Here is a 12,448-nt window from a genome sequence, read left to right as displayed (position 1 = left end):
TTCCTCAGCTTTTAGCAATCATAAATCTGCCCCTTAGTATGTACTTATAAATTATGTGTATTTATGTATGTACATATATACAAAGAAAATATATTATTATGCTATAAACCGGCCATATAAGTGAGGGGGATGAGGCCCAGCTACTGTTGCAAATGGAGGAGGTTTCACAACAAGGTCAAGTTGTTATTATGGGGGACTTTAATTATCCGGACATTGACTGGAGTAATGGGGTGGCTAAGACAGAAAAAGCTAGTAGGTTTGTAAATATGCTAAATGACAACTTTTTATTTCAGGTGGTTCAAGAACCTACTAGGAATGACTCTATTTTGGATCTGGTAATATCACACATTTGTGTGGGTGAGCATTTGGGGAACAGTGATCACAACATGGTCTCCTTTGAGATAATGCTACAGAGACAGCTCTATAAGGGAGTAACTAAAACACTCAATTTTAGACGTGCAGACTTTGCCAGTATAAGGGCATCTCTGCAATGTGTCAACTGGGAAAGGCTTTTCATGGGGTTACATGGAACATCTTTAAAACATTGCTTTGCAGGTATACACAACAGTATATTCCCCTTGTAAGCAAGGAGAGGCATCGCAAAGCAAAACCTTTATGGCTGAATAAAAGTGTTAGTGTCGAGGTTGGTAAGAAAAAATGTGCTTTTAAAGAATTCAAGTTAGCTGGGACAGCAGAAACTTTCAGCAGGTACAAGGAAGCAAATAAAGCAGCTCATGTGAACATTTGCATAGTGAATTTGTGAGGCAAATAAAACAACTGGGCAATAATGTTTCTTAAGCAAATTTTTATTCTCTGGGTTTAAGGAACATAAAAAGCAAAAAGCTCCAAAAAATCAGTTGTGACCTTTTTACCATTTCATACATGCAGGGAGTTAAGTTTAGTTAAACATTTTCATAAGGTACATATACATAAGAAACATTTACATAAGAAATATAATTTACCTTCTTATATTAGGAATAGGGTAGGGAATTTATAAGTGCACTAAGAAAGATAATGCCAGCATGAAAGAAAACCAAGATGGCACCCTGAAAAAGAACAGAAGCAAAGAACTGATTCAGATCTGTAAAAGACCAAACCTGCAGTAAATTTTGCTTACATTGGTTTATTTTACCTTTAACCATGCATGCGGTTTAATCTTTAAGATCATCACTAATGGCTTGATTAGGGTCAAAAGAGAAAGCTGCATCATTCATCTGAAGCTCCCTCTGCTTCTCTCTGTATTTCCTTTCAGCAAAGTTGACGGCATCATGCACACTATGAAAGATATGCAAGTCAATGCCACTACTTGCGTTGTTCATGTAACCTCCATTACTGAGCATGCTGCGCACAGAGGGATTGCAGTTTGCCAAAAACACTCTAATTCCAATTTCTTCATAATCATTTTTAACCTCTTTCAGCACACCAAGGCCCACTGTGTCTATGAATTGCATGGCACCACAATCGATGATAAGGGAATGGATGTCAAACTGAGGTACAGAGACTGAGGCAGACTGACGGATCTTACCTGATGTTTTAATGATATTGAACCTTGCAATGAACCTATTCTTTGTTTCTATAGCTGCAGCTTCCTCCTCTTTTTTGGCCTTCTTTTGTAATGCAGACACCAAAGAAGGGTTGATGTCAGTTTTGCTATACAGGGTTGTCTTAAAATAGTCTTTGTTGGCATAGTAGAGGGAAGCGTCAAACCGGTATATTTTAACATTAGGTATATTGCTGAGCTCTTTGTAAGTGAACTGGTCTTCATATATCTCTGTCCCAGTTACTTTAGCTAGAAGGGTAGCCCTTGGCCTCTGTGTGCGAAAGATAACACAGAGGATTGAAAAGCATACGGCCACCAGCAGACCTATCTCTGTTGTAATCAAGGAAGATGCCAGCATGCTGACCCACCAAACAACAGTGTCAATTTTGCTTATTCGCCACATTTTTGGAGTGTCTGCAAATTTTCTGAGTGCCCCTCTGAGGCTGGTTATAGTAATTACCCCCAAAACACAGTTTTGCAGAGAATAGAAAAGAGGAGCAATCGCTAGCAGTACCAGTAATAGAACAGAAGAGCTGATGATTCCATTAAATTGTGTATTTGCCCCAGTGCTCTCTCTCAACAGGCTCTTGGTCAAAGCAGCACAGCTCACAAACCCAGAAAAGAAAGATGTAATAAAATTGCATGTGCCAATGGCTATCATCTCCTGATTGCTGCTAACTGTGTAACCATGTTTTTTGGCAAAAATTTCTGCAAGGGAGATTGTCATTGCAAAACCAATTATAGCAATTGGGACAGCATCAGCAGCAATGCTAGGGATAAGGCCCCAGTTTGGAGCTCTGGGGACTTTGAATCCAGTTGGGATGGTACCACAAATGGAGGCTTTATAGTTATTATGAAAGTCGAAATAGTGGGAAACCAATGTAGCCACTATAATCACTATCAGTTCTACTGGACAAGGAATCTTCATCTTACTTTTGAACCTATCATTTATTTCTTTTACTGGTACAATGACAGCTATTGCGATAATACTAGTTACTAGATCACAGATATTAGTGTTTTTCAAGTTTGAAAAGACATCAATCCATGTCAAAACCAAGGACCCAGCACCATAACGACTAGTTAACTTCAATCCAAACAGATACTTCATTTGCGAGGTGAGAATAGTGAGTGAAGATCCCGTAACGAATCCGCTCAGCAGGGGCTCAGACAAGTACATGGATATGAAACCTAACTGGAAAACTCCCAGAAGGATCTGCAAAACACAATTAAAAACTTTACCACATTGAGCCTTACTTAACGGTTTTCAATTTAGCAGTTCGCTTCACCAGACTTCTGAATAACACAACATATGAGAATACTGTACTCTGTGAGAAACTGATTTAAAATGACATAAGCAGTGTTGTACAAACTAGACATTCAGGCTATTACTACAAAAAATGTAAAGGTCAAATCAAATTGCATAGTCAGCTGAGAATTACCTACAGATGTAAGGAGGCCACCTGCAGTACAATCACTGGGGAACATACAGATATATACAGATATATGGCCATCATTCAGGTGATGTAATAAATCGCACTAAGTTTGCCCTGGAGCAGTAACCCATAGCAACCAATCAGTAGGTAGAATTCATCAGTCACCTGTTTAAAAGCAAACATCTTATTGGTTGCTACAGGTTACTGCTACTGGGCAAACTTAGAGCATTTTATTACATATGGTGGCTAGTTTTTAGACTTCTGGGTAACTACAGGCAAGTAAGGTCAATGAATAATAGCTTTTCCTACATCTGATGGGGTCATTGGCAGATTTCATTGTCAAATCTGAGACAAATAGACAACTCCGCCTAGGCATTTTAAATGAAGGCATTGTTTTTAAAGGAGAAGTAAAGGTAAAAACTAAGTAAACTTAGAAAGGTCTTTGTAAATACAGCCAAAAATACTCAAAGAAAAGCTGCACTGAGTTCTCAATCAGAATGTTGTGTCCTCTTTTGTGTAAACATGTTCTTGGGTATCAGAATTCCTCTCCTTAAGGGCTTCTTTAAGTTTGGGGCACTAGTCTGCGTAGCTCTCTCCTCTCCCCCCTCCCATAAGAATGTGTCATCTGAGCTACCAATAGTTAGAGCTACAGAATGGAAGCTACTGAGACCAAGCTAAAATGGAAGCTGCCATCTTAAACAAACACAGGTAGCTTCTAGGGCTGATTACTCAGGTATGGTAAAGCTTTCTGCAGAATAAATATAGTGTTCTACCTTGCATTAATGTGGCGAAACTATTGGCAGTGAAATGCAAAAATGCCTTTCCTTCTCCTTTCTAATGGTTCACATTTTGTAACCCTTAACAAACAGTATTAAAGACTCAGTGGGCAAAAATCAGTGCAGCTATTTTGACATGCTACAATATCACTACCTAATGCTAGTCTATCCCTGCTGTAATGCAACATTATTTTGATTGGGAAGTCTTTTGTGTAGAATTTAGCATTAAAAGAAAATTATACCCCAACAAATATAGGCCGCTATAAAATGTATTGCATAAAACAATTCATATGGAAAACCCTCCTTCATCTAAATAAACCGTTTTCATAAAAATATACTTTTTTATTACTATGTGCCATTGGGTAATCCTAAATAGAAAATTGCCATTTAAGTACTAGGGGGCCCACTCCCTGGGATCATATGATTCACTGTGCACACATACATGTTAGGTCACCTCAGCCCATGAATGGACAAAGTTCTGTCTTTTACCCCCACACTTTGTCCTTTGTTACAGTCAGGTGATCTCTGAGGGAGCACACAGCCCATCACTAATTGATGGCTCCAGGTAAAAGATGTAAAATGGCAATATTTACTGGTATATATTCCAGTAAGGTAAGATTCTTTAATAGGCCACTTTATATGATATAAAGTATCTGTTAACTTTTCATTCTGGGGGTATAGTTTTCCTTTAATGAATGCCTTTGTCCTTGTGAATGCCTATGTAACAATACTGGATTCCTTTCTCACAATGGACGCAGAGTATTCACATGACTAGTATTATTAATGTACTTTTCTACACAACCAGCAAGATTTCCCCCGGCACCATTTCTTTATTTAAATGAACACAGGATCCTATAGTGTACCATATGACATTTTGGCATTAAATACAATTTTAGATAAGAACATTTGTTGTCAGTCCTAAATAAATCAATGTATATATATATAATACATACAGGTATGGGATCTGTTATCTGGAAACCCGTTATCCAGAAAGCTCCAAACTACATTATTGCAATGAGAACCCTATTGGGTTTAATTAATGTATAAATCCTTTTTTTTTTATTGGAGATCTAAATTACAGAAAGACCCCTTATCTGGAAAACCCCAGGTCCCGGGCGTTCTGGAAAATGGGTTCCACACCTGTATATTGGTATAACACTGTACCTGGTAAACGCCGACAATGAAAGTAAGCGATGTAGCCACAGTGATTGCATAGCAGCTTTTGTCACAAGTCATATTACCAACTAGGGTTGAATTTATTGCAGCTGTTGTTGTTCCATCTGTGTTATACCCAGCAGCTTGTAATTGTTTGCTGACGGACTCCCCTACCATGAGACACAGCACTCCGAATGTGCCAACACAGTTATGATGGGAAGTTGCCATGAAGAAGTAGATGATGCAGCAGAAGAAGTTTGTGTACAAGCCATAGATTGGGTCTTGGTTTGCTAAAACTGAGTAAGCTATTGACTGAGGAATGGTAACAATGCCAACTATGAGCCCTGAGGTAATGTCTCCGGGAAGGTACTTTTTAATTTTGTAACGTGGAAACCATTGGAGCACAGGGAAGATTCTGAAGAGAATGCTGATCAGTAGTTTTGGACCACTTGTACAGTACTCTCTGGTCTTCTCCACAATTATATCTTTGGTGCTTTGTTCCGGCTGGGCATGCTTCTCCAACTTAACATGTATATAGTTAAATGTAAGAGAGGATGATTGCTCAGTTTGCTCATTTTTGCTTGTATCTTCCGAGTCCTGAAATATTTAATCACAGCATGAAAAAAAAGGTGTATTATCAGAGTAATACAATGCAATCTACAATATGCCTGAAATAGAGCTTTGAATTACGCTGCCTTATATATTTAGGATATGCTGAAACGCTTGGTTGTTTCTTGGGTGCACAAGGATACAGCATGTGTGAATAAATATAAGATGAAGAACAAATTGGAAGGGTACAGGGAAGGGGAGCTATTTTATCTAAATAGTCTCTTATAAACCAAAAAAAAGTGGGGCTTGGATACAAAATAGGCATGGGAAGGATTTGATGCCAGTGGAGCCCTTGGGTAAATTCCTAGCGAATACGTTTGTATCAACAATATTGACCTTGGTCAGTGGAATAATGATTATAAAATTGCAGCCACTTCTGGGTCCTTGAAGCAACACAACATTTAGAACACCTTCCATGAGCTTATTTGATAAAAGGATGCTGGCAACTCACTGTCATCTGTCACGCCAAAGGTTAAATACACAAACTGGGTTCACACTATTATATTTAAATCATTATTAACATGTCCGTATCGTTAATATACAAGTGTATCTTTATTTGCAAGAATAAACAAAACATGAAAATGCCTGCAGCCACAACACCGAGCCAATGAAAGACACTAAGATAGCAAAATTGCTGTTTTTAATGTAAACAAATAAAAAACATTGTTTACAGGCTGGCAGCTCAATGTGAATTACACTACTTATATTAAGGTAACCATACCCAAACATGAAAAAAAAAATCTTAATATGACCCAAGTAAGACATTAAAACATGAATTTCTAAAACTGTTTATGAAACAAGTCAGGTTAATAAGCTAACAATATTTTATATGAAATATATTTATGTGAATAAATAATATTTCTAATCTATGATAAAGTAAGAAAAATCATTAATGGAATTAGCTCCACCCTGTTTTAGGGTTGAAAACGCACGGAGCTACATAGTAGCAGCTACTTGCCACGCCAGAAAATACCCTGCCATAGACAGTACTGAGAATTGCCTCTGCTAAAACACACATAGAGACAATTATCCGTAAATGATCAGCATTGTCTGTTTTAGTAGCTGTGACAAGTAGCTGCTACTAGTAGCTCTGTGTGTCTTCACCCTTAGGGTGAAGACACACGGAGCTACTTAGTAGCAGTTACTTGTCACGGCCACTAAACGCCAGAAAATACCCTGCCATAGACAATACTGAGAATTGCCTCTGGTAAAACACACGTAGAGACAGTTATCAGTAAATGATCAGCATTGTCTGTCTCTGTAGCCATGACAAGTAGCTGCTGCTAGTAGCTCTGTGTGTCTTCACCTTTAAGCTGGCCATACACGCACCGATAATATAGTACGAAACCTTGTTACAATAGACTCCATTATAAGCAAATAATTCTAATTTTTAAAAAGTATTTCCTTTTTCTCTGTAATAATAAAACAGGGGCCAACAAACTAGAAAAGAACTCATTTGAGTTCACTGTTTTCTGTGAATAAATGTACAGCTAAGGGCCATGTTTCTATAAACAAACCCTGACAGCTGTGCCTGACCTTGAAGGGAACCTAAATGCTGTCTGTAATGCCAAACAAATTCACTATAATATACATCATATTTAAATGTAAATAATGTAGTCTAAACGTTACCTATAAAACTTTATACAGTACGCCATCTCATTCTTACAAGAGTAAAATGCAAAGAATATGGAGAGCTATTTTTGTTTTTTATTTATTTTTAAATCATGTTAGACCCCAAGACTTGCGGTCTAGTCCTTTGCCATTTTCCATATTGTAAATAGTAGCATTAACAGATCAACCTGTTTAGGGGACTAAAATTAATTTCTAATATTCTGTTTTAAATATGAGTTTCTGTAGCAGCGATCTGCTCTTTGATCTATGGAATGTGTTGCAATTTAAACAAATACATTGCATGTTGTAGATCAAAGAGCCAATGAATAATGTAGAATTTAAAACACTGGCACTGTTGTCTTTTCATGTTTTATGGCAATTTTATTTTAGAGTAGTAACTCATACCGACCAATCAGAATCTTGTGTTCATCTTATAGAAGCTTACCAATAAAAGCTAATTGTAAGATAAATATAAACTAACCAATATTCAATAGTTTTCTCCTTTCCACAACTGTACTCCCTTTTTGCTCCTTGTGTCATACACACATGTACATTTCCGCAGTGTCCAACATGCTGAAATCCGCTCAGGAGTTTCAATTGACCCTCCTGTCCAATCATTGTGCAGACCTCTCTGGAACTAATCTGGGTAAGTGTTGGAACATGGGGGTTATGTAACTACAGTCCCCTTGCATTTTTAAATGTATGCTTTCATCCATACTTCTGTCAGCATGGTGCCTCTGTGTGTCTCTTTACACATGGTTGAAAGAAAAATATACAATAAATAGAAGGGTATGTTCCCTTGCGTCTTTCAGTCTACCACTAGGAGAGGGGTGTGAGATAGCTTGATTAATGGGCAGTTATATAGGGCTTCTGCAGGTTGACCATGTACTGTACAGAGCCAAAGCTAACAGCTTAGTTTTGTATTTAATCCTATGAATACCATGCAGTACAATGTAGGGCATAAGTGGCCTCACAAAGTCACAGGAGGAGATCATAGCACTAGTACTTATATTAATCCCTATTTATGTATGTGGTATAAACCAGTAAGACATGATTTGAGCAAATCAAGGAAAAATGAAGTACCCATTGCATGGTCTTGCAATGATAAAAGAGGTTTAGGAACATGGGCACATTTTATTGTTTCAGTAACCTTTGACAACCACTAATCTTGGGTTCATTTATTGAACCAAACTGCCATATTATAAATAAACCCATTAAGTCTGCGATGTGGAATTTGTTTCTTAAAAACAAGTCCAGTATTAAAGGAAAGTAAAGTCACAATTGTTAGGACCAAAAAGTACCCCCAGTTTACTTTCTTCAATTTACTTTTTTCACACTTTCATCTAAAATCATCCTATGTAATAATGTTATGAAAATGATAAAACAAGAAAAAATGGATTATTAAAATTAAATGTTAAATTTCTATATTCCCATTATATATTAGCAAAAACTTTATTCTGGCTTAATTAGTAGATAGAAATATAGTAAGAGGGCAAACCTGGTTTATGATGGATGAGTCCATGCTCTGGTCCAGTCATGTGCTGCGCTTCAATCAAATCCTCTTTCTCGCTTTATAGTTTTTCAACAAAAAGGAATAACTCAGGGGACCAATCAGATTTTACCTTTTGGTAAAGACAAACAATTAAGCTTAAATGTCCCTTTTTAAAAGTGATTTGCAGAAGAGTTGTTTTGCCAACAATGCATACCATGGAAATCAGAGATTCCACATTATGTGTGTACTAAACAAAGCAATTACTATTGGTAAAACTCATTCAAGAATTCAAACTAATGTTATGTATTTTTATAGGGGAATCATTTCTGTTTTTAAGCTTTGTTCTTTATTTTAAATGTTGGATGTATTTAATTTCAATTGATTAGGAGGGATATTTATATTTCTTTATGAAGAGTAAGGAATGCTCACCGTTATAGGTTGGCCATTCAGATTCATGGTCACAAGTCTGAATACAGAGACTGTGTCAGTACTAAGAAAAGTACTGTAACAAGCACATCAGGTTAATGACACTGGAGATCCCCTTAGCTCCATATGTATATGTGAATCTGAGGTCTTTCCACTAACATAATAACCTTTGTTTGATTGATGGCCAGAAAACCATGGGGGTTATGTAATAAAAGGCACTAATTTTGCCCCAGAGCAGTAACCAATAGCAACCAACCAGCAGGTAGAAATTTCTGGCCACCTGTTTAAAGGGGACCTGTCACTTTAGGAAATAATTCCAAACACGTTTTTATCATGTTAGTTGAGCAAAATAAACTTTACTTACACTACATAAATTATATAAATCTTGTTTCCCTCAGTCTTGCACGTACTTAATCACAGCAAGCAGGCAGCTGCCATTTTGTAAACTGTTATGAAGACAAGCTTTGTGCCATCCCAAAATCTTGTTTATGCTACTGTACATATTCTGGCACTAGATGCCCATGCCCATGTACAGGATACATAAATGTAATGACATCTAGGAAGTGTTGAATAGAAAGTGTAAGTAATTGCCTGACCCGCCTTTATGACTAAGGCATAGAGGTGGGGCAGGCAATATATGACTGACAGCTCAGATTTTGAAATACATTTATAACAGTTAGGGGGGTTTTAATAAGAAAAGAATTTGAGTTTCATGTTTCATTTGCAACAGACTTTTATTACAGCTTTTTATGCATGGGTGACTAGCAAACATCTTATTGGACGCTATGGGTTACTGCAAACTTAATGCCTTTTATTATATGGGAGTAAGTCGGTTAGATTGACACTAAAAGGATCAAAGCAGTAATTCAAAGCCTCAAAAACTTTTTTCTGAGGGGAGGGGGTAACACAAATTTTACCTTTTTGGTCCTGGGAATGTCTTGATAGACCACTACAAGAACACCAGTGTCTAGCAATTAAGGCCCTGAAGGAAAGATCCTATTAATTGTTATCTTCCCCATCTCTATTCAGTTACCCACAAGTGGTTTCACTTTTGTTGGTTCATATGACAGTAGTGTTACCTTTTATATCACAAACATGGACTCTTCTGTACAGGCCATTTAGAAATATATATATTGATATACAGATATGCAGTCTCATTTCTGTGGCTTCTATATCTATATCTATATCATTTAAACAGCACCAGAAATGTATGCAGCTCTTTACATTCATTTATAATAAATAGGAATCTTACAATCATTTATTCAAACATGTCTTAGCTGAATATACTCACTAATGGGAAATCACTGAGAGTGGAAGCCTTCAAAATATCATCTTAGACTACAGTACATGTAGCACTGTAGGATGTATGAACCGCAGCTCTGTTACCATTGAAGGCCATGGAAAGGACGCACACATCTCACCAACTGCTTGTTGACCAAAATGCAATGATGCCAGTGAAGTAACCACTCCACTTGTTATTTAGAAATGTTACTGTTTTATATAAAGTTGATTTTTTTCTTTTGTTTGACTTTAAAAGCTTGGTGTAACATTCCACATCCCTCTGTTAATCAGAAATATGTTCCCAAAGGTGTCAGAGTCATTGGTACATGTATGAATATTGGAGCGAGAGCTTTAGCTACTGTATTTTAGGATGCCCATGCCTATTCAATATGATTGGTTGTTTTGCCTGTGTTACTGTGTATCATGTTTCTGTGCCTTGTTGCTCACTGCACGGATTCAGCCTCCTGGCATTCAGCCTCAACCTCTTCTTCCTTAATCCCACTGCCTACCAGGACTTCAACCTGTCTCTTTACTATTTCCTTGCCTGATCCATAACAAAATCTCAGCCTGTATCTAAAGTAGGATTTATAGTGCCCATCACTCGGTCTGTTGTGACTGTACACTCATGGTTTTGTGGGATATCCAGTATTGGCTCCATCACTACTCCAACAATGTATGTCACTTATTGCTACTTACAAATAATCTATATAAAGGGGCATACGACTAGCCATTCCATTCCAGACATGCTCTATCCATTGTATGCTCTTGGCAAGATTTAAAAAAAAAAAAAATGCAAGTATTACCCAGCAGATTTCCTGCCATGGGGTAAGGTTCTTACCTTTTCCCAGGTGGTGTTTAGTCAGGGTGGCAAAAAGATGACCACAGTAACTTTAGCAACCAAATTTCCAGTTTTCTCCATACTTGACCCTGTGCAAGCATGGGTGATGTAAACTTGGGGTGGAGAGGCGGTGGTTCTGGGGCTTCTGTCCCATGCATTGAAGATGAGATTGAAGGTGGATATTTTGGATGATCACTGCTCAGTTTGAGCCCATTTTAGACTGGGGGGATTTACTAAAACTCATGTTTTCTTATTTATTTTTCATTTCCAGGAATGGCAGTCATTTATCAACAGATCCAAACTGAAAAAGCACAAATGAAAAAAAGTCACAGAAAAGTTCAGAAAATTGGGTCTTTTATGACTTGTCACACAATAACTGTGACTTTTTTGTATTGTTGTACAAAAGCCAGTGTAAAACCCCTAAAACCACAAAGCAAAGTTTGGTGTTCCAATTGTAAAATGGACATCTGCCATTGATGTCTACATGATTATGGTCACATTTTTTTTCTGTAACAAAATTGAGCATCAAAAAGCCCGACCCAAAAAAATCGCTCTTTTGTAAATGCCCCCATAAGAGTTGGTGTACCAGCTCATGTTTAACAGTTCTGCATTTTATAACTCTGAACTACCCTATATGATCATGTGTAGGAGGCAGCTACTGCAATTAACTGGTGAATTTAAGTAGCAGCTTTGCCCTTCATGGTCCATAAGATTTTGTTCACTTACACTTTTAAAGCAAAACACTTTTCAATTTGCGTAGTCAAAACAGAATGCTAGTTATGTCTTTACTATGTTTTGGAACCAATATTTTCAAGTGCTCTATTTTACCAAGTGCTTCTGTACAAAATAAAAACCCACTTGACCTGAAGATTCATCTAAGAACTGGATAGAATGACAGATTGCATACCTTCTATGCAGAATGTTTTGCCATAACTTACTCTTCAGTTTCCACTACATAATTTTTATTTCATTTGCAAACAATTATCAGGAAGAGTTCTTTCCGATAAAGAAAAATAAACTCATTTTAACATGTGATTTTTTTCTAGTCGCCAATAATTTTAATGTTGGGTTTTGGATTGTTTTTTAGTTAGAAAGTACAGGGTTACCGAAATAAGATCTTAGTACAAAGTTGATCCAGGGACTACTATACTGTTATCCAAAATGCTCGGGGCCTTGTGTTTTTCAGATAAGGATTGCCTTAACTTAGTGTTGTGCAAGAACTATTTTATGTTTGGTGAGGCCTTTACTGGCAGACACAAGGCAGGCTAATGTCGCCCCCTCTTTTGC

The 12,448-nt window shown here is 37.2% G+C and overlaps 1 protein-coding gene across 1 annotated transcript; it reads right to left on the bottom strand.

Moving 5' to 3' along the window:
• Positions 1-785: 785 nt before the first annotated feature.
• slc26a2.2 (solute carrier family 26 (sulfate transporter), member 2, gene 2) lies at positions 786-8,724 on the bottom strand. The gene is made up of 3 exons (XM_012959807.2): positions 8,623-8,724; positions 4,914-5,501; positions 786-2,753 (listed from the first exon to the last, which is right to left on the bottom strand). The coding sequence occupies exons 1-3, from the start codon at positions 8,644-8,646 to the stop codon at positions 1,152-1,154; spliced, it is 2,214 nt and encodes a 737-aa protein (XP_012815261.1). The 5' UTR covers positions 8,647-8,724; the 3' UTR covers positions 786-1,151.
• Between the last annotated feature and the right edge of the window lie 3,724 nt (positions 8,725-12,448).

The sequence above is a fragment of the Xenopus tropicalis genome, chromosome 3 (assembly GCF_000004195.4).
Source record: "Xenopus tropicalis strain Nigerian chromosome 3, UCB_Xtro_10.0, whole genome shotgun sequence".
NCBI classification, from domain to species: Eukaryota; Metazoa; Chordata; class Amphibia; order Anura; family Pipidae; genus Xenopus; species Xenopus tropicalis.
This window is presented reverse-complemented; position numbering and strand designations above follow the sequence as displayed.